At 46.8% G+C, this 27,646-nt stretch overlaps 1 protein-coding gene across 2 annotated transcripts in view; it reads right to left on the bottom strand.

Annotated features, from left to right (window-relative positions):
- Positions 1-976: 976 nt before the first annotated feature.
- LOC308287511 (coagulation factor VII-like) overlaps positions 977-27,646 on the bottom strand; it is a 44,585-nt gene continuing 17,915 nt past the window's right edge. For both annotated transcript variants that reach the window (XM_080728708.1, XM_080728709.1), the window contains 3 exons: positions 26,318-26,595; positions 5,245-5,370; positions 977-2,510 (listed from right to left, as the gene is read on the bottom strand). In XM_080728708.1, the coding sequence (XP_080584834.1) occupies positions 2,340-2,510; positions 5,245-5,370; positions 26,318-26,595 (575 nt within the window). In that variant the 3' untranslated portion in view covers positions 977-2,339. The remainder of the gene's footprint in view (positions 2,511-5,244; positions 5,371-26,317; positions 26,596-27,646) is intronic.

The following is a 27,646-nucleotide window of genomic DNA, read 5'->3' on the forward strand; positions in this document are numbered from 1 at the left end:
GCGGGCCGGGGAGCAGCAGGAGGAGGAGGCGACCAGCGGAAGCCGCTTAGCGGCAATGGGTCTCGGAGCGGCCGGGGAGGAGGGAAGCTCCATGGGCGGCGGGGACACCGTCTGCTCCCTGCCCGGGGAGAGAGACCTGGGCTGGGCAATGGGGGAACGGCGCGGGCCGGGGCTGGTTTGTGGTTTGTGGCAAAGGCAAAGCCAAGATTGATCTGGGCTTTTCTTCACAGCCACAGACAGGACCATCGCCATTAAAAATAGTATTTTGTTTCCTTGATAGAAGGGACGAAGCTTGGGTCCTCGCAGTTTATAACGTCACATATATAGTGCAATCCAGGAACGTTAAGACTTCTCCTTGGACAAGTTGATAGCAAAAATGTTGATAGAATAAAAGAAGGAAATGACTATTGTGGTGGAATTCAAATCAATCAATAATCATGAGAAATGAGGAGACAAGACAATGTATATTAGGTGGTGGTGTGGTCAAGTTTATATAACATGATATCATGGACAGAAGTACAATTAACACTCTGGTCAGTGGTAAAAGAGTTCTGCTAAGAAGAATGGTCAAACACTAGAATTATACTGTGGCTTCAAGGCCTCTGGAACGAGCTGTACCATAACAAGATAGGCTTTACCAAAACAATAGTTACTGAGGCCTTCTGAAGACCTCTCGTCTCGACTCCTCACTATCAAGTGTTAGTATCATCATACTGTACAGACCTAGATATTAATATAATCAATGAATACATGATCTACTCTATAACGTCATACATAATCAATCATGATAAACTCTAATCTACTGCACTATACAGGGAGGCAGAGTGAGAGCACTGAGTGAGCAGCCCCAGAACAGTAAGCCAGCTGCAGATGGAGGTGGAGGCTAAGCAAATTAGAAACAAATGAGGGGCTGGGTTTACAACAGTAGCTCTGGTTTTTACCTGAAGGGCGGGGGGGGGGGGGGGGGGGGGGGGGGACGACGCGTGTGACGTCACATGCGTCAACTCTCAGAACAGCACTGTTCTGAGAACCTGTGGAAAGCTTTTCAACTCTGCCTTCCCAAAAACAGAGAAAGACACAATGGTCAGAAATAGGACTTTGTGAGGATAGAAGGTGCCAGTGGGACCCCAAAAAAAGGTTTTAAAATAGAAAAAGTGAAATTTCATGGTGTAGGTCCTTTAAGAACATACAAAAGATCCAAGGCCATTTAGAACACCCCTCAAGTAACCATGAGGGTTCCTGGACCACACTTTGATGTTTCCAGTGGGCCAACATGCACAATATCAGCACCCTGACTCTTTATGACCAGAATATAACGGAGCATTTGTTATCATTGGTAACGCCATTAGAATCAATGGTAACACCTGAGAAGAAATTAAAGAAGAGGCCCCTTATGATATCCACATGCACGCGAGTGCGCACACTCACATGCGCTTCTTTCAATAGATGTTGGAAAACGAAAAAAAAAGGAAAAAAAAAACAATAGCGTTAAACAGCATGCTTTTATTTGGTTCTTAACTATCTTTACTCAGAGAACCTACTGAGCTTGTAGATCAGCAATTTTCAATTGATCTTAAAGGATTTTGAAACAATTGCTTCATTTTTACAATATCGGAGAGCGTTAGAATGTGTGTCGTGTTGTGTTGTTTCATGTCTTCGGGCTTTACTGCTCTTTACCTGAAAATGTCCTGCAAATGTATTTGGTTTCTTTCCCTGTTTTGTCTTTCAATTCTCTTATGGAGAATTTAGAATATACTTGCAAATGGCAAGAAACCAGTTGGGGAAGTTAAAGTTACATGTAACTGAGTTACGTAACTAAGTTAGATTTAGCTGTAACTTGCTGGTAACTGAGTTACATTCATATTTATGTAACTCGCCAAGTAACTGAGATACGTTTTGCGTAATTTTTGGGTCATTTTTGGCTCAAGTTACAAGTTACAAGAAGTTACAAGCTAATTTATAATTAGGAACACAGATGTTTACTAAAGAAAATGTCAACCTATTTGGCATGTGACTTATTTTGTAAGATATAATATTTTGTTTCATGTACACCAAATGTACATTCTTAATTTAACGCTGAAAAAAGTAACTTGAAGTAACGTTATAAGTTACATTCCCCCCACTTTAACTTGATCAAGTTACTGCCATGGTGAGTTACTTGCAACTGTACAAGTTACGCTTTCAAAGTAACTTCCCCAACACTGGAAACCACTCCATTCCCATTGAAAAGCAGAATCCACTTCATGTGCAGATTTAAACTTTGAAGTCAGATAAGGTCGTAAAAGTAGAAAAAAAATAGCTGATCTACAAGCTCAATGTTCTGCCGATCCACTGGAAATCTACTGTCTTGCCAATGGCAGGAGGCGCTGTAGAGCGGGTATCAGCGGTTCTGTATGGTTGTGGATCCATTCTAAGTAGTTGGACACGCGGGTGTAGACGCCGTAGTTCCCTGGTCGCCCGCAGCCCTTGACCGAGCTGACGATGCCCAGCAGAAACGTGGTGTTCTTGTACTGGAAGAGGAGAGGAGAGGAGAGGAGAGGAGAGGAGAGGAGAGGAGAGGAGAGGAGGGGAGAGGAGAGGAGAGGAGAGGAGAGGAAGTGAGAGGAGAGAAGAGGAAGGGAGGGGAGATCAGGAGTTGAAAATCACACACAGTGTAGAGATGGGATTTATGGCTCTTTGAAGTGAGCCGGATCTCTAGGATCCGTTCCTTTCAAAGAGCCTATATAGGACTATATATGAAGAGTTCATTTGCAAAAACAGATAACTCCGTTTTTATAAATGTTCACAAATCCAGTTTTTTTATTGTGCACTCAAAGTAATATCAATCAAACTGAAGTTGGGTGGATTTGACTAAGTAAAAATGACTTAACAAAATAGATGTATCATAAAAAATGTAACTTTATTAGAAAATAGTTTTTCTTTTAATTTAAACTTATTATTTTGGCAAAAACAGATAACTCCAACAGTCGTTTTTTATCAAAAACAGATAACTCCACAATAGATGTTTCACCATTGAATTTTGCCATATCGAGGACGCAAAAAGGATTTCCAGAATTTTACAGGAGAGCAAAAACAAAGTTTTGACAACATACTTAAGTAGTCTGTACTTTTATAGGGGCCACATGTAGCCACCAGGGTGCACAATAGGGGACAACTCAGGGGCCCCTGGGGTGCTAAAGGTGCACCGTTGCTCCAATCTGCACCAAACTTGGCACAACCACTGTTCAGGGGTCTACCATGACAATAGTCACACCAGGGGCCACCTCACAGGCCACACCAGGGGCCCCAGTGTACCATATCAAGGGCCCCCGGGGGCCCCAGGGTGCCAAAGGCACACCATTGCTCCAATCTGCATCAAACTTAGCATGAACACTGTTTAAGGGTCTGCCATGACAATAGTCACACAAAGGGCTAAACCAGGGGCCCCAGTGTACCATATCAGGGGCCCCGGGGGCCCCGGAGTGCCAAAGGCACACCATTGCTCCAATCTGCATCAAACTTAGCATGAACACTGTTTAAGGGTCTGCCATGACAATAGTCACACAAAGGGCTAAACCAGGGGCCCCAGTGTGCCATATCAGTGGCCCCTGGGGTCCCCAGGTGCCAAAGGCGCACTGCTGCTCTGATCTGCACCAAATATGGCACAAACACTGTCCATGGGTCTACCATGACAATAGTCACACCAGGGGCCACCTCACAGGCCTCATCAGGGGCCCCTGTATATCAGGGGCCACTGGGAGCCACACACCACATGGGGCCACATGGTAGACCCCTGAACATTGTTTGAGAAAATGTTGGTGCATAATGGGGCAACAGTGGGTCTATGGCACCCAGAGGCCCCTGGGGGGCACACATGGCCCCTGGGAGCCACACATGGCCCCTGGTGTGACTTTCCTCATGGCAGACCCCTGAACAGTGTTTGAGACACTTTTGGTGCATAATGGGGCAACAGTGTGCATAATGGGGCAACAGTGCGCCTATGGCACCCAGAGGCCCCTGGAGGCCACACATGGCCCCTGGGAGCCACACATGGCCCCTGGTGTGACTTTCCTTATGGCAGACCCCTGAACAGTGTTTGAGACACATTTGGTGCATAATGGGGCAACAGTGCACATAATGGGGCAACAGTGCGTCTATGGCACCCAGAGGCCCCTGGGGGCCACACATGGCCCCTGGGAGCCACACATGGCCCCTGGTGTGACTATCTTCATGGCAGACCCCTGGAACAGTGTTTGAGACAAGTTTGGTGCATAATGGGGCAACAGTGTGCCTATGGCACCCAGAGGCCCCTGGGGGCCACACATGGCTCCTGGGAGCCACACATGGCCCCTGGTGTGACTATCCTCATGGCAGACCCCTGAACAGTGTTTGAGACACTTTTGGTGCATAATGGTGGCAACAGTGTGCATAATGGGGCAACAGTGCGCCTATGGCACCCAGAGGCCCCTGGGGGCCACACATGGCCCCTCGGAGCCACACATGGCCCCTGGTGTGACTATCTTCATGACAGACCCCTGGAACAGTCTTTGAGAGAAGTTTGGTGCAAAACGGGGCAACAGTGCGCCTGTGGCACCCAGAGGCACCTGGGGGCCACACATGGCCCCTGGGGGCCACACATGGCCCCTGGTTTGACTATCCTCATGGCAGACCCCTGAACAATGTTTGAGACAAGTTTGGTGCATAATGGGGCACCATCTTGGATCACATGGTCTAAACACGCTGCCCAATGGATTTATCTGTTTCTGCAAACAAAGAGCTATGTCACTTGTCTGTTTTTGCTACAAAACTTGATCTTTGAGGGCGTTTAGAATGGGATATATCTGCCTTAACAACAAAATTGATTTTATATTCTAATAAAACTCTAACTTAACTGTTATTTACAATAGTCATCTCATTTTTTTCCAAAATGGCTTTTATCTGTTTTTGCAAATGAACTCTTCATATATATATATATATATATATATATATATATATATATATTCATTCGTTTTGTATTTATCATCTATAAAATCTACTAAACTAGAGAAAACAGCAGATCTGAAGACACACAACGCCTCACATTGTTCTGACATGCTGTCATTCCGACATCCCCCCATTCAGACACTAACCCCTAACCTCTATGGAAGTGCTGCCACTTAGACAATTAGAAGTCGATGTCGGAATGGCAGCATGTCTGAATGGAGAGCGGGCCCCGGAGTGGGTACCACTCACTTCGCACCAGTGCAATTTCGTGTCTGTCATTACCGGGGTGACCAGTGGACCCCCAGCGTCTCCCTCGCATGCGTCTTCTCCTCTCTGCAGGTACCCACACAACATGTTGTCAGTCACACCGTTCATCTCCATGCATTCCAGCTCTCGCATCCTGGAAACCTGTAATCGGTGATGGAAGAAGAGTTGTATATTTGCTTGTAACTGAGTCTTTCTAAAAAATATTAGAATGTTATTCTGAAAGAGGTATGGCATACTTTTATACTTTTTTCTGTTTTGTGTGTCTATGGAGTTAGAAGTAGACGCACATCTTGTAAAAATGATCCCGGTGCTGAGCAAAAATACGTACAGATGAAGAAGGAAGAGGCTCGCACAACCATCTTAACAAGCTTTAAGATGCAAGCCACGGGGAGCCCCTTAATATTAAAAGCGGAATATACCGGACATCTGAGCAAGGAGTCTCAGCTGCGCCGTCTTTTACCGTACTTTGTCATTAAAAACGAAATAAATTATTTTTATCCGAAAATCGTGATCGTCTAACCTTCCCTAGTCACCACTCGTCCATCGATAGCGCATGGCTCATCTGACATGAAGCAGAAGTGACGTCAGGTCCATTTCTTCCAGAGGCTTCCTAGCAGCCACCCATTTACTGTTTATACACGAGTGCTAGTACAGCAGGAGTGCTGCGGGCTATGCGAGCGAAACTGTTCATATCTACTCTTGAGTCATCCGTGGATTATTTGAGCCGACATTTACGTGAACGGATCGCGCACGCGAAACGCACAGGGATAAGATGCGTCGGCCGAAACCCCCACTCTAAGCCAATGCAGATTGAAGAATTTCATTGGGAACTGTGGTGAGTATACAACGGGGATCGCGGTATGGTAATGGGGGATGAAGACCACGTGATATAGCGCTGGATGTTTGGTAAAATGAATGCGGTTCAGATCATCTATCTATAAATGCGAGAAGTCTCTGCGTGTGTGTCTGTGTGTCTGTAATCCGCGTATCTCGAGAACCGTTCGTCCCACCGGCTTCAGATTCGGCACGCGCGTTCCCCGCCGCGGCACGGAGTGCAGTGCCAGGCCTCGACCCGACCCGACGCGCGGTTTTCCCGAACCGGCGCGAAATGTTCGGAATCTCCTTATGCGGGCTGATTGTTGACATCAGGCTGTTCCGGAGGAAATCGGCGCAAGCGCTGACTCATTGTGACATCACCTCATAAAAGGCTCTGACATCACGTACGCCACATGAGTCAACAAAAAAATGCCATGGTTACGTATTCTGATGTTCCTATATGGGCATAAAAGGACACAGGCAAACATATGGTCAAAACGGCTCTTATGACAACAGGTATAATGGGGTTTGCATTAAAGGGTGGGGCATTCATTCCCTATTTCAAATTCGGCACGCACGTTCCCCGCCGCAGCAGGTAGTGCAGTGCCCGGCCTCGACCCGATAAATGGACACAGGCAAACAGATGGTCAAAGATCTCCATATATGGGCATAAAATGGACGCAAAAAGACAGATACAGATATCTCCATATATGGGCATAAATGGACACAGGCAAACAGATGGTCAAAATGGGTCATATGAGCATAAATGGACACAGGCAAACAGATGGTCAATACAGGTCCTACAGAGATCTCCATATATGGGCATAAAATGGACGCAGACAGACAGATAACTCCATATATGGGCATAAATGGACACAGGCAAACAGATGGTCAAAACGGGTCCTACAGAGATCTCTATATATGGTCATAAAATGGACGTAGACAGATAGATATCCCCATATATGGGCATAAATGGACACACGCAAACAGATGGTCAAAACAGATCCTATGACAACAGTTATAATGGGGTTTGCATTAAAGGGCAGGGCATTCATCCCCTATTTACATTGTTCCCGAGTTGACCAGGGCGCCGACTAGACGCTCGGCCGCCCGAAGGGCCCGAAGGGCGGCCGAGCTTCTAGTAATATAATAATAGAAATTTCACGGCTAATCTACAACAAGCCATTCTCCCAGGTAAGTTTATCTTAAGATGGTGTGCGAGCCTCTCCTTAATTTGTCTAAAGCTATTGACAGATTCATTCTGTTGCAATAGCAGAAATGTACATGCATGTGTGTTTAGTGCTGTCCACATTGGACTATAATGTGCATTCATGTGTGTTCGGTGTCCCCTAGTGGACGGGTTAATTAGCACATTATGTAACACGCTCCCGTATCTGTGAAGTTTTTATTTATATCTACTTTTAGATTTCGGTTAGATGGCTATTTATAAAACGTCTTTGAAGTATTTGGGGGGCTTCTATATTTTTATGTGCATTATAGTGGGGTATTTTGAGTTTTCCCGTTATGTTTTAATTATATATAATCTGCTGCGCATGCGCGATAGAGACGTGAACAACGCAGTGTGTTTACAGCTCATTCCATCTTGAGCATCGCGAGCGACTGACGGTAAGATAACGGAGGGAACTATGAGCGCACTTTGTGCGACAAACAAACCCTATTTATATATTTACATTTACCATGTGTAGTTAGTATTGCGTGGTAGTAATCGTTGTTTGTATTTCTGTTTGTTTCCTAGGTTAATAACCTGACTATCTGTTTACAGTGTTTAGTTGGTGTGAGTGTGTTGTTTGTGTGACTGGCAACAGTAAATAAACCCAGATAAAAGACACTGTTTAGACAAGTTGTTTTCGATTTCGGCCGATGCTTAAGAAATACCAGCACATGGGAGACTATTTAGTTGCATAGTGGGTGTGATTGAATGGTAAAATGTACAGTTATTAACCGACGACGCCGTACGGAGACGACGCGTCGTAGGACCGGACAACGTGACGGCCGCCATTGCCCACCCAGCGTGGAGGAGCCCCGACAGAACCGTTGCCGATCTCAACTCAGCGGCCACATGGAGGATCTCACGCAAGTGTTGCTTTAGACCACAGTTGTACATAAAACTGTGTGGAAAAAGGGAAAAGTGCCTCTCATTGCTTCGTGGGAGTGAAGCTAAAGTTGCTAACTGCTGATGCTAGACAATAAGCTAATGTTGCTATGCTAACTGCTAAATAGCCACAGGAAGGAGTTGACATTGTCTGAATGCTAATGCTAACTAGCCACTGGAAGGAGGTGTGACGTTTTCTGAAAGCTACTGCTAACTAGCCAAAGGAAGGAACTGTCATTGTCCGAATGCTAATGCTAACTAGCTGAACAAAGGAGCTACACTGCCACTGTGAAGACATTGAATGTGAATGCTAATGATATCTAGCCGAAGGAGGGAGCTACTTTGCTAAACAAAGGCTGGGTGATTTGCATATCAATACTAAATGGCTACAAGCTAAGCTAAGTTCCATTGCTAAGCTGGACAATAGACTGACACTTTGTGTGCTAAAGGTGCTAACCAGCTAAAGGGCTAACTGACATTATTTGCTACAGCTGTGAAGCCTCATTGCTTGCCATTTGCTAATTGACCAGCTGCTCTACATTCTACGAAGGAGGAAAGCTCACTAAAGGTAGGATTATGGATCTGGAAGAGTGGAAGCAGAAGCGTGCTACAGTGCAAACAGCGTTTACTAAAGCAGCAAATATAATAGACAGTAGACTCCCTTATGCAGAAGACACAGCGCTTGTTAGAGAACTAAAAGATCTTCGGGGAGCCTTCAATAAAGTCCTCGATGTCACTGAAGACTACGTTGCTGCTTTAAATGACAATGGCGATAGTTCATGTGCGACGGCAGTAGAAGGAGTCTACAAAAAGAGGGACGAATGTAGCCGGCGGTTGATAAGCACTGAGGACCGCGTCAAGGCGGCATTATGGGATCGTTTCGTGAATAAGACAGTAACAACACTAGAAAACGAGTTTGAGTGCGCGTTGGATGAGACAAAGAAACTCACTTCAAAAAAGGCTTCTGAAAGCCGACAAAGTAGGGAAGATGACATTCTACGTGGACAGCTCTATGCGCTAGAGGGAGTCGCGCGTGAGTGGAGTGGGTTTGTGCCGAGGGACAAAGCAGACCTCATGTATAAGCGCATCCGGGAGCTATGAAGTAAGAAAGAGAGACTAATGGTGGATTGGGCAAGCGTAGACAGCGACAAGGAAGAGAATGGGGACGACAGCGACGGCGGAAGTCCTGACCAACCTGACGCTGCCGATAACCCTACTCGACCTGGCAACCAAGACGGTCCTCCAACTACTAGTCCTACTCAATCAGGCGGCGGGCAAGCAGCAGCTGTCACGCCACCACCACCAGTGTTGTCCCCAGGTCCAAGGCAATTGGATCGGGTACTGGTGTTCAACCCATCACCCAACTCTGCTAGCACGCCACGACAGTCGGATGCTCGCACAGCGTCGCATAGAGACTCCAGTGCATCGCACGCTGGTGGTGTACACCACAGTAGTGCTGGTGTGTCTGCCGGAGGAGACATCAGCTACCTGGGGGGCAGGCCAAAAATTAAGTTGGCACCAATGAAACTGCCGGAGTTCACCGGAGACAGAAGAACCTACTGCAGTTGGCGTAAGAACTGGGAGAACCTCCAGATACTGGCTGATCCCACTGGATCAGAAGTATGCAAACTGTTCAACCTCCTGGACAGTGTGGAGGAGAGAGTGAGAAAAGAACTCAGGCTAGATCACTGCAGGTCCTCAACTGAGGTGTTCAGGCTCCTGGAGAATCGATATGGGAACAAAGAAATGACGGCTCGTCTGATTGTGAAAGAGCTGGAAGACTTTCCGGCTGTCAAGGGCGGCCAGCCAAGACAAACCATAGAGCTAGTGTGGGCAGTGGAGAGGGCTTTGTTTGATCTGCAAGATCTCAACATGGTGGATGTCATAAAGAACAAAATGACTGTTGCTGCCATAGAGCAAAAGCTGCCTATATCAATAAGAGAGAGGTGGCTCTTTTATGAGCGAGATTCCATGAGTGGGGTTACCCAAGCAAATTATTTCGACAGACTTTTAGAGTTCCTTAAGGAGCATGAGGAAGTCCTTGAAAGGCTGGCAGGGCCTGAACTTGGGACCCAGGCATATGAGAAACCAAGCCACCGAGAGAAAATAAAAGACAAAAGACCGGGAAAGCAGTCAGTCACCAGAGCGACAGCGAGTGAAGTGAAAGATTCCCAGAAAGAACCCTGCGTCATGTGTGGGGAGGATGGACATGGGAAGAGACTTTTCCGCTGTAAGGCTTTCAGGAAGGCTGCCGTGTCAGAAAAAAGAGCCTTGGTGAAGAAAGTGAAAGCATGTACCAAGTGCCTGGGTTCTCATGGGGTCGACGGTGCTTGTAATCTGAAATTTCTCTGCCGGAAGGAGGAGTGTGCTCCAGCAGATCACCATTACTTCCTATGTTCTAGGCCCGCAGTGAAGGACGCTAACAGAGAGGAACCCAAAGCAGAGAGAAAGAGAGGAGCTCATGGCCCAACAGAGGACCAAGAGCGCATCTTTGCTGTGTTAAACCTGACCCCTGAACAATTAAAAGGTGTTAGGCAAGCATGCACTAACATGATATCAAGAGCCTGTGCAGCAAGCAGTCTCACGGAGGAAGGAGACTTAAAAGAGTATCCCGTCCTTATGATGCTTGTGGAGGTTGTAACCAAAAGGGGGGACTACGTAGGTGCCTTAATTGATCTCGCCTCCGACACCAATTATATAACACACCAGGCCGCTGAAAGACTTGGACTGACCGGAGAACCGATCACTCTGGTTGTGAGTGGTGTTGGGGAGATGGCAGTGAGAGTTGATACAAAGAGGTACATTGTAACCATAAAGGTTTGGACCCCACACGGGACTTTGAAGCTCCACAAAATGATCTGCTACGGCCTTGAGAACATTGCCAGAGTGGATAGATTGGTGGATTCCAAGCAGCTAGAGCAGTTCTTCCCAGATGTCATGCCAGGAACATTGGCCCGTCCCGAGAAGATCGAACTTCTTATATCTACTCGTGAAGGTCGTTTGGCACCCCAGAGACTGCAGAGGGTTGGAGACCTTGTGCTGTGGGATGGCCCTTTGGGCAAGACAGTGAGCGGCGTACACCCCGACCTCTTCGAGGATGTAGAAGTGACAGCACGACATTCGTTAACCCACTTCGCACGCTCTATGAGGGCAGTGGCCGGCAAAGTGGAAGAACACCTTACAAAGGACCTGGTGCAGAGAGGCCAGGTAGACGTCAGGACGACTGCTGCAAGCAACAAAGAGGTCTTCGAGTGGCTGAAGTGGGACAGCATCGGTGCAGCGTGTCAACCTGTCTGCGGGGGCTGTCGCTGCAGAGGGTGTTCTCCGGGGGGTAAGGAGATGTCACTAGCAGACGAACGGGAGTTGGAGATCATCAAGGCGGGCTTGACCTTCAGGGAGAAGGATGCACACAGTGAGGAGTCCCACTGGGATGCAAAGTACCCATGGAAGGAGGATCCTGCGTCGCTCCCCAATAACCGCAAAGCTGTTGAAGCGACGTTCCTGAGAACGGAGAAGCGCCTGGAGAGGGAACCCGTGTGGAAGGAGGCCTACACCAAGCAGATCCACGAGATGATTGACAGAGGTGCTGCAGTGAAACTGACGAAGTCCATGATAGAAGAGTGGTCCGGGGCAGTATGGTGGGTGAGTCATTTAACTGCACCTAACCCGCACTCTGTCACCACACCTGTACGCATCGTTTGGGACAGCAGCCAGGAATACAGGGGTGTGAGCCTGAATGGCATGCTGCTCAAGGGACCCGACGTACTCAACCCCATTCGAGCTGTACTGCTTAGGTTCCGAGAGGGAGAGTATGCAGCTATTGGAGACATACGGAAAATGTATAATTCTGTATGGCTTGAAGAGCAAGAAGTCCATGTACACCGTTTCCTCTGGAGAGACTCGCCACAAGACGAGTTAGAGGACTACGCAGTAGTTCGTGTGAATATGGGGGACAAGCCAGCTGGCTGCATAGCGCAAGTGGCTATGAGGGAGACTGCTAGTCTGCCGCAGTTTGCTCACCTTGTGGACGAGAGGAGAGTCATCGAAGAGAACTGCTATGTCGATGATTGCCTGGTATCACAGAATGACCCGCACAGACTTGAGGAGATCTTGGAGGGAGTAGAAACCATACTGAAGACTGGTGCCTTCCACCTCAAGCCCTGGATCCGGTCTGGGCATAGTGGGAGGGCCACTGTGACAGAAGCCAAGCCTGTGACACTTGTACTGCCAAACCAACTCAAGGAGGAAGACAACAAAGCGTTGGGAGTTGGCTACCTCGTTGGAGACGATAAGCTCTTCGTCATGGTGTCCATTAATTTCTCCAGAAGGAAGAAAAAGATGAGGACCGAAGTGGACCTGACGGAAGAGGAAATCGTGGAGAAAACCCCTGACCCATTGACACGTCGCATGCTACTTAGCCAAGTCGCAGGACTCTACGATCCGCTTGGTCTAGTAACGCCGCTGAAACAGAAAGGAGTGATACTCGTGAGGAGTGCCTTCCAGGAAGCCGGCAAATTAACCAAGGACACCTGGGACGAGCCACTGTCAGACGAACTCCGTGGAAAGGCAGTGGAACTGTTCAAGGAATATGCACGGCTAAGCCGTGTCACTTTCCACAGGAGCATCACGCCCTCCGGCTGGAGGGGCAAGCCATGGGGGATTACGTTTTCGGATGGAAGTTGTGACTCCTTTGGTGCCGTGATGTACCTGCGATGGGAGACTTCTGGGGGTGTGATCTGCCGGCTGGTGGAGTCCAAAGCAAAGCTGACACCCATGCACCAGAAAGGGGACTCAGTCAAAGCTGAACTCTGCGGAGCGGTGTTTGCCACCCGCCTGAAAGGCTATCTGCTGAAGCACGGGAGGTTGGAAGTGGAAAAGTGGTTCCATTTTGTGGACAGCCAGACCGTACTAGGAGCTATCCAGAAGGAGAGCTACGGCTTTCAGACGTTCTTCGCCAATCGGGTCGGTGAAATACAGAGGGCTGGTCCTGTTACCGATTGGTGGTGGATACCTGGACCGCTAAATATTGCTGACCTGGTCACAAGGGGCTGCTGCTCCCCAGAATTGCTAGAGGAGAATTCCGTTTGGCAGGCTGGCCCTGACTTTCTGGCTGATCCTGTTGAAGAATGGCCCATGAAGTCCGCTTCTGATGTGGCTGCTGCTGCCAGAGACGCCGTGGGCAAACTTCAAAGGAAGGCCTTCACTGCTGTTACCACGAGGGCTCAGGCCAAGATGGTGCCGGTTCCCGTCAATCCAGACAGAGCAGGAAAAGTCGGAAAGGACGGTGACGTGCTCCAAAGCTCCTCCAAGGTCACAGATTTGCCCTCGGGAGAAAACCAAGACCCCATGAAACTGTGGGGGGCTGCGCTCGTTGACCAAATCGACCCAAAGAGATACAGTTCACTCAACAAGCTGTGCTCTGTAATCGGCTTTGTCAGGAGGGCACTGAAGTACTGGTTATGCCGGAAGAAGAGAGCCCATACATCGGCAAAGTGGGAGGCATTATCGGTGACAGAGCGCCAGCTGGCGTTTGAAGAACTGTGCCTAACAGCCCAGAAGGGAGTGGTGTTTCCTGTCACAACTATGAACAGGCTCGTTGTTCACAAAGACGAAAACTCTGGTCTATTGCTATGCTACGGGCGAGTCCAAGCCATGTCTGAAGAGAGGTCTGGTGTGCCATTGATTCCTTACAAGGACTGGGTTGGCACCCTTCTGACTGAGGAAGCACACAGGGCTAATCATGAAGGAGTGGCCGGGACCCTCTTACGAGTGCGAAGAAAGGCGTGGATAATACAAGGCCCCAGGGTTGCTCGCAGTGTGATCGACTCCTGTATGCACTGCAGGAAGAGCAGGGCAAAAATGTGCAATCAAGTCATGAGCGACCTCCCTCCTGAACGCACAACGCCTGCTGCACCGTTTGAATACACTACGTTGGACCTCTTCGGCCCATATACCATCAGGGATGCGGTGAAGAGGAGAACCTGCAGGAAAGCTTGGGGGGTAGTCTTCTGCTGCATGGCATCACGAGCGATGCATGCTGATATAGTGGAGGACCTCTCAACTGATGGCTTCCTGAGGGCATTCCAGCGTTTCACCGCTCTGAGGGGCCATCCTCAGAAGCTCTGGTCCGATCAGGGGACGAACTTTGTTGGAGCTAAGCCAGCGTTAGAGGAACTGTACAAGTTTCTAGCTGACATCGATAATGAGAAGGTGCAGAAGAAAGCTGCCGAGTCTGGGACAGATTGGACTTGGGTGTTCCACCCACCAGACTCTCCGCACCGGAATGGGGCGGCGGAAGCGGCAGTTCGTGTGGTGAAGAAGGCTTTGAGCAGCGTTGGAGAAGGAGGTAGGTAACCTTACAGCGCTGGAGTTTCAGACACTCCTCTACCTAGCTGCCAACCTTTCGAACGAGAGGCCTATCGGAGCTCAGGCTCAGCTGCAGGATGAGACTGTTGAAGTCATCACCCCTAACTCCCTTCTACTGGGACGTGCAGGGCCCAGGGGGGACCCCCAAGGGTTCGAGTCTACCACCTACCCCTTCGTCCGTTTGAGAGCAATCCAAATTGAGGTGGATAAATTCTGGAGGCGGTGGAGCCAGCTGGCGGGGCCAGGACTTTTCATAAGACAAAAGTGGCACACCCCAGCCAGAAACGTTGCTGTGGGAGACCTGGTTTGGTTGGCTGACCAAAACGCACTCCGGGGCCGGTTCCGGTTGGGCCGGGTAGTGGAGGCGTGTCCTGATGGGAGAGGCGTCGTCCGGGACGTGAAGGTGAAGACGTGTCATAGCCTTCCAGTCTCCGTCAATCAGGTTCAGGTTCAGGTTCAGGTTCGGTTTATTAGTCAAATGCGTATCCATACAAGTACAGACAAACAATGAAATGCTTGTGCCAAGAGCACTCTCAGCCTTATTGCACACAAAACAATACGACAACAACAGGTCACCCAGGACAACCCAAAAAACAACAAAACAACCATACAGTGTGACAGTGTACAGTTTAAAAACTGCGTATATTGCACATGACTACCTACGTCTCGCTTCCATCTCTTCGTTAAGCAACCTGATTGCTTGAGCATAAAAACTATTACTGAAACGGGTGGTGTGAGATTTGATGCTCTGGTAACGTTTTTTTGATGGGAGGAGATAGAACAGGGAATGGGCGGGATGACAGCTGTCCTTTAAGATGTTCTCTGTCTTTTTCTTACAGCGTGTGTTATAGATTGTGTGTAGCTGTGGTAATTCTGTGCCAATGATTTTGGCAGCTCTCTTCACAATTCTCTGTAACTGTTTACTGTCTTGAGCAGTCACGTTACCAAACCACACTGTTATGCATCCTGTCAATACACTTTCTATGGTACAGCGATAGAAATTAACAAGAGCCTTGGTGCTTAGGCCAAATCTCCTGAGGCGCCGCAGAAAGTACAATCGCTGCTGCGCTTTCTTAAGGATACCTTCGCTGTTTTGAGACCATGTGAGTGAGTTTGTTATGTGAACACCCAGGAATTTGAAACTGTCCACTATGTCTACAGGTGAACCATTTATGGTTACGGGACTGTGATTGACTTCAGATTTCCTAAAGTCAACGATGATCTCTTTTGTTTTACTAACATTTAGAGAGAGATTGTTAATCTGGCACCATAGGGTTAGCTCTTCAATTTCCCTCCTATAGGCCCTCTCATCATCGTTGGATATTAGTCCTATAACCGTGGTGTCATCTGCAAATTTGAGAATAGAATTATTGCCACACCTGGCAACACAGTCATAGGTGAACAGACTATACAACAAGGGACTGAGGCAACAGCCCTGGGGCGCTCCAGTCCTGGTCAATATCTTAGATGAATGCTTGTTCCCTATTCGTACAGATTGTGGCCTGCCTGTCAAAAAGTCAAACAGCCAGTTGCAGATACTACTGCCCAGACCAAGACCCCTGAGTTTCAACACAAGCTTAGATGGTACAATCGTGTTAAAGGCAGAGCTATAATCTATGAAGAGTAGTCTGACATAAGAGTTCTTATTCTCCAGATGTTTCAAGGCAATGTGTAGTGCGAGAGAAATAGCATCATCGACTGATCTATTAGCACAGTATGCAAACTGTAATGGATCAGTATTGGCAGGGATAATGTGCGTTATATGTGATATAACCATTTTTTCCAGACACTTCATAAGAACAGAGGTCAAAGCCACAGGGCGATAATCATTAAGACAGGTGACAGGTTTTTCTTTGCTATGGGTACAATTATGGTTTCCTTGAAACACAACGGTACCACACACAATGACAGGGACATATTGAAAATGTCAGTAAAGACTCCCGAAAGCTGGTCAAAACACAACTTAAGGACACGTGAGGCAATCCCATCAGGACCGGCCGCCTTATGAGTCCCAACGCTTTTAAAAGTTTTACTCACATCTCGTTGTGTCACCTGCAGCTCCACCGCACCGGGTGTACCCCGCACCGGTGTAACTGGGTCCGTGTTGTGAGATTCAAAGCGGGCGAAAAAGTTATTCAATTCGTCCGGTAGAGAGTCCGAGGTGTTAATAACAGCCGGCTTCGGTTTGTAATCCGTAATCGCCTGCAGCCCTCTCCACATACGCTGTGCGTCACAGCCACTATAGTTGTTCTCCAGTTTGTCCCTATATTGTCTCTTAGCGTCTCTGATCGCCCTCCTCAGGTCGTATCTGGATTTTTTGTACCGTTCCTCATCCCCAGATTGAAAGGCGGCTCGGCGCTCCCTCAACTTCAGACGAGTATCCTGGTTCATCCACGGCTTCTCGTTGGGATAGGAGCGAACGGTTCGCGCTGGGATGCAATTATCCACACAGAATTTAACATAGCTGGTGACAGTGTCAGCATAGTTATCCAAACTTGTGGCTGAGTCTTTGAAGATGGACCATTCTGTCGATTCAAAGCAGCCCTGGAGTTTAGATACATTATCTGTGGACCAGCACTGTACAGACCTCACCCTGGGTTGCTCGCTCTTCATTCTCTGCTTGTAGGCAGGTAGTAGTAGCACCGCATGGTGGTCAGATCTCCCAAAGTGGGGCCGTTGGACCGCTTTGTAGGCATCCTTGATGGTGGAATAACAGTGATCCAGCGTCCTTACCTTCCTTGTTGGGCACTTAACGTGCTGGTAGAAGTGCGGCAACACCGATTTCAAGTTGCAGTGGTTAAAGTCCCCCGCCACGATTGAAATGGCTTCCGGGTGCTTATTTTCCTGCTTACAAATGACATCGCTTAGCTCGTCCATAGCTTCGGATGCATTCACTTCTGGTGGGATGTATACAGCCGTCAGCAACACACAAGGAAATTCTCTGGGTAGGTAAAACGGTCTGCACCGTAGTGTTAAGTGCTCCAGCACCGACGAGCAGTGGTGTGAGACTATATCCACATTAGTGCACCAAGAGTCGTTGATGTAAAACAGAACACCGCCCGCTTTCGTCTTCCCCGTGTTTGCCATCGAACGGTCCGTGCGGAACACAGAGAAGCCATCTAGCTGTACCGCCCTGTCAGGAACGTCAGCCTTCAGCCACGTCTCCGTGAAACAGAGCACACAGCAGTTCTTTATATCCCTTTCAACGCGTAGCCGGGTTCGGAGGTCGTCCATCTTGTTGTCGATCGCTTGGACGTTTGCCAACAGTATGCTGGGGATGGGTGGTCGCGAAGGGCGTCCACGTAGCTTCACTAGTGAACCCCCTCGCTTCCCTCTCTTCCTCCTATGGCCACGCCATGGTGGAACCGTGCTGCTGTTGTTGTTATACAGTTCTCCCGGCAAATCCGGTCTGAAAACGTCCGAGGCAACAAATCTCAAGTCCAGTAACGTCTGGCGATCGTAGGTCATCGTACAGGACGCATTACGTGCAAAAACAGTGACATACAACATAAAAACCTCCAACATAAAATCACTCCAGGCGTGACCAGCCCAGTGACAGTTGCCCCACAACCGTCCTTCACAGAGATGTGAGAAGGCTGGTAGTCCTTCTACCTGCGGAGGAGCAGTAAAAGAACAAAAGACTTCCCCTGCCAGCCTTCGCAGAGGCTGGTGGTGTTTCGGTAAAGACGGGTTCTGTTGATGCGAGTGGTTCCGGTTGTGACTTTTCATGGTCGGTGTGTAAGCCTGGTTCGTTGGAGGCTTGAACATCGGCTTATGATCAGTTGGCAACCGGGGTAGGTCGCATCCGCAGGGCTTCTTAGTCTAAGGAGGATTACGACATCGCAGAGGACGTGTTTTTTCTTTTTACCTAGATGTGCCTTTTTGGAAGCTTTTTTAATGACTCTTACTTGAGACTGTACTGAGCTAATTTTGTGTGGCTTTCTTTGGTTTAGCAACCAGAAACCCAAGTGGGAGGTGACAGATTCATTCTGTTGCAATAGCAGAAATGTACATGCATGTGTGTTTAGTGCTGTCCACATTGGACTATAATGTGCATTCATGTGTGTTCGGTGTCCCCTAGTGGACGGGTTAATTAGCGCATTATGTAACACGCTCCCGTATCTGTGAAGTTTTTATTTATATCTACTTTTAGATTTCGGTTAGATGGCGTGTAGTTTGCTATTTATAAAACGTCTTTGAAGTATTTGGGGGGCTTCTATATTTTTCTGTGCATTATAGTGGGGTATTTTGAGTTTTCCCGTTATGTTTTAATTATATATAATCTGCTGCGCATGCGCGATAGAGACGTGAACAACGCAGTGTGTTTACAGCTCATTCCATCTTGAGCATCGCGAGCGACTGACGGTAAGATAACGGAGGGAACTATGAGCGCACTTTGTGCGACAAACAAACCCTATTTATATATTTACATTTACCATGTGTAGTTAGTATTGCGTGGTAGTAATCGTTGTGTGTATTTCTGTTTGTTTCCTAGGTTAATAACCTGACTATCTGTTTACAGTGTTTAGTTGGTGTGAGTGTGTTGTTTGTGTGACTGGCAACAGTAAATAAACCCAGATAAAAGACACTGTTTAGACGAGTTGTTTTCGATTTCGGCCGATGCTTAAGAAATACCAGCACATGGGAGACTATTTAGTTGCATAGTGGGTGTGATTGAATAGTAAAATGTACAGCTATACTATGGAAGTTGCTCAACTACTGGTCAGTAGCGGTATAGCTTTTTTCGGACGTTTTTCGCCCGGGGTCACTGCGGACCACCGGAGCGGGGCCGCGGACCACCCCGTCCGCATGCGCCTCGCCGAGACACATCCGTAGAGGGGTCTCGCGTCCCTCTGCGACCAGGCGCTGGGGAGTAACAGGCTAGACTCCTACACCAGACTGGTGTAGGAGGCACTGCTGTTGAGGCAAGCTACTTCCTGAAAAGACGGCAAGACGCGCTATGATTGGCCGGTAGTGTATGATCCGCGCTGTGATTGGCCGGTAGTGTATCATCTGGAGACAACGTATACGGAAAGATGCAGATGACGTAATTTTGACGTGAAATCCGGTCCCCGGCCAGGATCATAGAAAAGATATTTACAGAAGGCTTTAGGGCTGAAATTCACAGAGTGGGTATTCTAAAACTTTAGTGATTTAATAGTTAGACAATTTTAAGATTTGTTTTATTAAAAGTTACATAGTATAGCTTTAACATTACTCAAATAGACCCCCAGGTGTGGTCATAATATGCAAATATATCTTCCCATATATGTCGTCCAAAGACCCAATCGAAATACACCGACACGCTAAAATCATCCCTTCCCGTTTTTATCATACAACAGCAGCTGCGGGTGTGGCTAACTTCAGTTGGGTCAGCACCCACCGGAAAACTCGGTATACCTTATGAGCGGGGGAATCACGGCACGCCGTCTTTAAAGGTAGGGTAAGTGATTTTAGTTACTCCAGGGGTCTTCAACGTTTTCAGGCCAAGGACCCTTATTTGGGAGAGAGATGAAGCGGGCCCCCTACAACCCCTACAACCTTTTCATAGATTCCATATACTGTAGTTTTGGAACGGAGAATATGGAACGTCAAAACAACGTTCTCTTTACAATATTTAAGACATTTAGTAGTGTGGTGCTTTTCTGTTCTGTTCATATCAAGTAGGATGTTTTGCCGTGCCTGTAAAGTGTTTAATTCAACTTATTACCCGGCCTGTTTCAATGCTTGATTCTGATTGGTCGAGCGCTGAAATCAGAGGTCTGTTATTTCTGGATAGCAGACCGCTCCGCTCAATAACAGACCGCTGCCTAATCAAAGACTCAGAGCAGCTGCTGCAGTCAAGCTGCACTGCGTGAATCTTGTGCTGTATCCAACATGTCAGCCATGAAAACAAACACACAGCGACATTTACAACTAAACGTTGCTCTGAAGAATGTTTTTAAAAATATTTTAAGCGAGAAATAGACGACGTAGTACCAGAAAATGGACCTTATCTAATCAGCACTTCCTTGTTTTACAAGGCAACCGTGTCGCGCTGGGAGGACGGCCAGCGCAACACTTGTGGAACACTTCCAGCCGTCTGTAAACAAGGAAATACTTTGTTTTGTTTTTAGTTTTGAGTCAAATTATTAATTTGATTTAGTAGCCGGGTAATAAGCGGGATAAATACTGGCTCCTTGGGGGTTGTTCATATATAACATCCCTTCGAACTGATAACTCCCCTCGGCTGGCGCCTCGGGGAGTTATCAGTCCGTCGGGATGTTATATATGAACAACCCCCGTGGAGCCAGTATTTATCCCTTACTTATTACAGTTTCAGTTTCAGTTCAGTTTATTTTTATTTATAGTACAAAATCACCCCGAGGGGCCTCTGTGCACTTCACAACAGGGCAATACAACACACAATTTCAAGGAAAATAAAAACAGTCAAATGTGAAAACAACAACAACAAAACATTCAATTTTGAAAACAACAAAAACAGGGCAAAAAGATTATATATAGAATATAGCAACACAATGTTAAAAACCATGGGGTAATAGGATATGGTCATGGCAATGTTCATAGATTATGGCAAACCGTAGTGCAGGCAAAAAAGATGAGTTTTTAACTTAGATTTAAAAATGTCTAGGGAGTCAGCATCCCTGACAGCCTGAGGGAGAGCATTCCAGAGGTGGGGGGCACGGTGTGTAAATGCTCTGCCCCCGACGGTTACTTTATTGGGTATAGTTACTGTGAGTTGACCAGCGTCCTGGGACCGTAGTGGTCTTCCTGGGATGTAAGGTTGTATTAGGTCCGACATATAGGATGGGGATTGTCCGTGTAGGGCTTTGAAGGTCACCCGGCCTGTTTCAATGCTTGATTCTGATTGGTCGAGCGCTGAAATCAGAGGTCTGTTATTTCTGGATAGCAGACCGCTCGGCTCAATAACAGACCGATGGCTAATCAAAGACTCAGAACACCTGCTGCAGTCAAGCTGCACTGTGTGAATCTTGTGCTGTATCCAACATGTCAGCCATGAAAACAAACACACAGCGACATTTACAACTAAACGTTGCTCTGAAGAATGTTTTTAAAAATATTTTAAGCGAGAAATAGACGACGTAGTGTCAGAAAATGGACCTTATCTAATCAGCACTTCCTTGTTTTCCAAGGCGACCGTGTCGCGCTGGGAGGACGCCCAGCGCAACACTTGTGGAACACTTCCAGCCGTCTGTAAACAAGGAAATACTTTGTTTTGTTTTTAGTTTTGAGTCAAATTATTAATTTGATTTAGTAGCCGGGTAATAAGCGGGATAAATACTGGCTCCTTGGGGGTTGTTCATATATAACATCCCTTCGAACTGATAACTCCCCTCGGCTGGCGCCTCGGGGAGTTATCAGTCCGTCGGGATGTTATATATGAACAACCCCCGCGGAGCCAGTATTTATCCCTTACATCTAAAACGTGTTTACACCGCCATTTTAAATGGGCCCGTCCACCCAAAAAGCATCTACTACGTCATCACTGCTTGCGGCAGACACTGCAATGGCTCCCCCATGGGTTGAAAATATGAACGTTTTTCTCTCAAAGGAATATATTGTAAGTGTTTTAAATTGTATATTTAGTTTAAAGAGGGTTATTATAACATATTAAGGCCTACATGGCTTACTAGTCAGGGATCCTTTTAATCTGTACTGGTTCTGAAGTGAAGACCCGCAATCCAGCCAGTAGAAAGATGGCGGATTTGCAATCCTTTTTTTTTTCTTTTTTTACTTTTCTTTGTTGGGAATGTCATTTGTGCGGGTTGCTCTCAAGTTAAACAATGAGACACACAACGGTCGCTTGGCAAGGACAACTGTAACCTATCTTAACTGGAACAATAGTTGTACTGACTCTGAACTCTTCGGGCGCTCCCAGTGAGGGTTTCATGTGTCGCTTTTACTGTGTCACTTCTCATTAGCCGGCGACCCACAAGCCCAAAAGCTCAAGGAATAGGGTAGGACCTGTGATTTTCTGCCGTACTTTTTATTTCTGTTTTATCGATTAGTTTGGTCATTAAGGTCCACAGAATGAGAGGTCTAATATTTCTAGTGGAGTCAATGGGACAGTGAATATACAAATGGCCATAACCTTTTTTCGCAATGTTTCCGGCAGAGCTGACCTCTCATTCTGTGGACCTTAAAGTTATACCATGTAACTTTTTTTATAAAACAAATCTTAAAATTGTCCTAACTGTTAAATCGCTAAAGTTTTAGAACACCCACTCCGTTATTTTCAGCTTCTAAAGCCTTCTCTTTATATGTTTTCTATGATCCTGACCGGGGTCCGTTTTTTGCGGAAAAATAACGTCATCTGTGATACACTACCGGCCAATCACAGCTTATCTGCCGTGTCTTCAGGAAGTAGCCTCGCTCAGCTACAGTGTTTACCATGGTGAAGGATTCTTAACCTCTTAATCCCCAAATCCTGGCCAGAAAATTACGTTCTACCATGCGTTCTACCCCTCCACGGATTCGTATCGGTCGCGGTGGTTTGCGGCGCCGCTCCGGTGGTCCGCGGCGCCGCTCCGGTGGTCCGCGGCGGTGGTCTGCGACGACTCCGGGCGAAAAACGGACGAAAAAAGCAATACCGCTACTGACCACTAGTTTAGCAACTTACACAGTATAACTTTAATGACCAAACTAATAAATAAAACTGAAATAAAATGTACGGCAGAAAATCACAGGTCCCCTCCCATTTTGGTGACTGGGTCCCCGGCTACATGCTTATGTAGCACTGACTAGAATTGACTGTTAAGGTCACTTCTTGTTGTTGATTGGCACTGCATTGATAAGTTGGACCATGAGTATTACTATTTGTGTTATGACGTGACACTTATGTAGCATTGACTGTTCTTGACACTTTTACACTTTTATATTTTTTAGTTTTTTTTTACCTATTTTTATGATGTATTGTTGATTCTTCTTTGCCTTGTTTTTTTGTTTTCCCGCTGTACTCAACAGTATGTTTTCTTTTCATTTCATACTTCTCCGTACTTGTAACCTTAACTGATTTCCCCCCCTTGGGATAATAAAGCTATCTGTCTATCATCTTTTTACAGTCTATGACAGTGTTTCACAACCAGTGTGCCGTGGACCTTTGGTGTGACAGTGTCACAATTTAATGACTTTTAAAACCTTTTTAAAACCCCAAGAAAGAAAAGAAAAAGACCATTACTGCATCAAAAGTATAAACAAACTATACAAAAAATTTGGAACGGAGAATATGGAACGTCAAAACAACATTCTCTTTACAATATTTAAAACATTTAGTAGTGTGGTGCTTTTCTGTTCTGTTCATATCAAGTAGGATGTTTTGCCGTGCCTGTAAAGTGTTTAACCCTCTAAGGCCCGTATTAAGAAATACTTGAAATAAAAAATTGAAAAAAATCAGATGGTGTTGTAGGAGTCATATTAACTCATCCAGAGCCCAGGACATTAACGGATTAGGGGGTCCAGAGTGCCCCCTCCCGGCCCCATTAACGGCCATTGTCTTATTTTGAAGGCCAGAAGTCTAGACCGGAAGTACTTCCGGTCTGACGTCATCGGATCCTGCGACGGAACCGAACATTGTTTACGTGGTGCCATGCTGGATTGCATAGGAGCGTTTATACATGTGTTTTATAAGCGAGCATCTGCCTCCATCTTCGCTTCTAAAGTGTTGTTTTGAGATAATGGACATTAAAGATGAGATCGTCCGTCCACCTCAATGTTATGGGATGACTATTGTGTGCTCGTGGAGCCGTGATGATGACAAATCAGCGCGGATTTCGTCTCCGGAGCGTCGGCCATTGTACTAGGTATTTTTACTCGCCGTTACAGTAATATATTACTTTTCGCGCGACATCACGCATTCGGCACTATACGTACTCTAGTACTTATCGCGTGACATCACGCGAAAGGCACTAGATGAGTTAAGAGGAAAATGTAATGTTTTTTTCAAAAAAATGTTTTTGTAAGATTTTATAGCCATAAATCAAAAATCATAAATCATGCTCTAATTTACATATGGGGGATATTTTTCACAATAATGACATATGTACATGTTCTAGACATTCTAATGATCACCAAAAAAAATAGTACAGGCATTTTACTTATGTTTTTGTGAGGTATAGCTTCCATGAAAAAGTGAGATGTTGTTCGTCAAAACTCTGGAATTTCAGCGGGTGTGGCGGGTGTGAATGTCAGCCCCTGTGGGGGGTATTTATATGCAAATATTGTGGCCAATGGCATTGTAATACTAAACAATAGAATCCAATGGTGGTGTTTAGGTGGTAGGGGGAGCTAAAATAAAATGATTTAAACCTTTTTTTGGATAAAATACAAACGTTGTAATATTACAACCGTGGGCCTTAGAGGGTTAATTCAACATCTAAAACGTGTTTACACCGCCATTTTAAATGGGCCCGTCCACCCAAAAAGCATCTACTACGTCATCACTGCTTGCGGCAGACACGGCAATGGCTCCCCCTTTTTAAAACCCCAAGAAAGAAAAGAAAAAGACCATTACTGCATCAAAAGTATAAACAAACTGCACAAAAATGGTTACAACATTGGCCAGATTTTAAACACATATTTGGACACTGCTCCTAAAAGTTTGACCTAAAATCACGCAAATCGGTACACACTTGCTCTACACTCATGTCATCAACATGGATCTGTCCCATTTAGCGCCACCTTCAGGCAGATTTTTTAAAACGCATTTTTTGGACACTACTCCTATAGATTTTGCCCTAAAATCACACAAATCGCTACACAGTATTTCTACACTCATGTCTTCAACATGGATCTGTCCCATATAGCGCCACCATCAGGCCGATTTTTTCAAACACACTTTTGGACACTGCTCCTACAGATTTTGCCCTAAAATCATGCAAATTGGTACACAGTACTCATCTCATTAACATGGATCTGTCCAATATAGCGCCACCATCAGGCCGATTTTTTCAAACACATTTTTGGACACTGCTCCTACATATTTTGCCCTAAAATCATGCTGCGACCTGACAGTCGCTTATCTCCCGATTAGGGAGTCTTAAGCTGGTTGCACACTGCAGCGTTTTTCGTTGCGAAATGCGTTTTTCAGGGCAAGGAGAGAGAGAGAGAGATAGAGAGAGCAAGGGACCGAGTGGTGCGCGAAACGGGCGTCAGTGTGCAAACGTGACTGACATAACGTGAGGTTGATTTTTTTATTCACGCGCTCCGAAATTCACCCCGATATTCGGCCCGAAAAACGCAGCAGTGTGCAACCACCTTAACTGGTATAAGAAAGAGGCAAACATTTTGAAAATAGCCACACACAACGTATATCTAGGTGTGCCCTGGGATCTTTTGACAATGAAAAGTCTACCCTGGAAACACTGGTCTATGAGACATACAAACAGGGACGTGCTGGCCATTAGGAAAAGCGGAACAACTCCCAAACGCCTCGCGGCGCGAGGCGTTGTGTGCTGTTGTGTGCTGTTGTGCGGCTGTTTTCACTAGTTTAAATCATTTTTTGATAAATGATAAATACAAAAGAAACGGTTTGGGACATACAAGGTTTCCACCAGACAATGACGAAATATAACACATGTAATTGGCCCACTGGCTTATCACTTGTCATGATCTGAAATGGCAAATCTTTGAGTAGCAGCAGCGCTATAGAGAGAGATCTCTCTCTATAGCGTGCAATGAGGGCCTCTCCAACTCTTTTTCCCGGGCTGAATCAGGGGCCCAGCACGTCCCTGCATACAAACACAGTCAGATGTGGAAGCGGACGATGCTGGTCACCTTCAGGCGTTTCAGCAGGTGTGAGGTGGGTCCATGCTCGCTGAGCCGACCCCAGCCGCTCACCGTGTGCTTGCCGACCTCCCACAGCCGGTACTCTGCCAGCGAGCGCGTGGGCAGGCACACGGGCACGGCGTACGGCGTGTACGCGATGGGCGCGCTCAGACGCAGCAGGGCGATGTTGTGGTCCGCCGTGCCCGGCGCGTACGCCTCGTGCATTATGATCTGTGACACCTGCAAGACCTGCTCCGTGTTCTCATCCACCAACGTGTCGTGTTCACCTGACAGACAGACAGACAGACAGACAGACAGACAGACAGACAGGCAGGCAGGCAGGCAGGCAGGCAGGCAGGCAGGCAGGTAGACAGACAGATAGGGAAAATGAATTAAACACTTTTCTTTTCTTTTTTTTTTCCCCACGATTTTGTAACCCATGTTTCACCCAGTGCCAATTGCCTAAGCTGTAATCCTGGGCTCTGCTCTCCCTCTGCCAACCTGGCGAGGGCCCCGAACTGAGCTCATGCTTCCTTCAGTGCATGAGGAGTGAGCAGGCCGCCTCTTATCACCTGACAGGAGGGAGCTTCCCCGGTTGGACGTACATAGCGCGTGGAAGGAACACGTTATTCCAACCAGTTCCTTTCGGGAAAATCTTAATGGTTCTAAATCCCATTAATTCGACTATGGGCGTCGGCTAACCTCGCGTCACCAGGCTTTCTCGGGGGAAAGCCTGGTGTTCGTTTACAACGGGCAGTTTGATCCGGTCTAGGCAGAAACCACAAGCAGAAGAAACGGCGTTGCTTTGTTTTGGTTCCCCCCGTTTGTTTCCACAATCCCTATTCATGGGTTGCATTTGTAGTCCTACACTGGCCATGTTGAGGACTGACACAGGTGTTCCGATTGGCAAAGAACATTAGTTATATGCCAATCAGATACAATTGAAACCCATGAATTAAAATGCTCGAGTAGCCTAGGGTAGTCTAGCCAGTTGTTACGAGTTGGACTAAAAGATGGATATACCAAACACATTTTTCAAAAGCAAACTACTCTGCATCAAGGGGTTTATTAGGTAGGCCCTAAAAGTATGTCCTTGAGTGCATGGGAATTCTTTTGGGTTAAAACTGCATACGGTTTGATCTTTCCGGCCAAATTGTAGTCCTTTAAGTACTTGTACATGATTTAGAGTGGTTTACGCTCCCGACCGGATCAAACCCCGAAAAGTTAAGAGATCCCACACTCGGCGTCGGCAGGTTTATCTACTCACCAGCGTCAGGGTTACTGAGGTTAGGGTCAGGGTTTGGGTTAGGTTTAGGCATAGAGGTTAACATTCACCAG

This window comes from Nannobrachium achirus, assembly GCF_963921795.1.
Source record: "Nannobrachium achirus genome assembly, chromosome: 6".
In the NCBI taxonomy this organism is placed as follows: Eukaryota; Metazoa; Chordata; class Actinopteri; order Myctophiformes; family Myctophidae; genus Nannobrachium; species Nannobrachium achirus.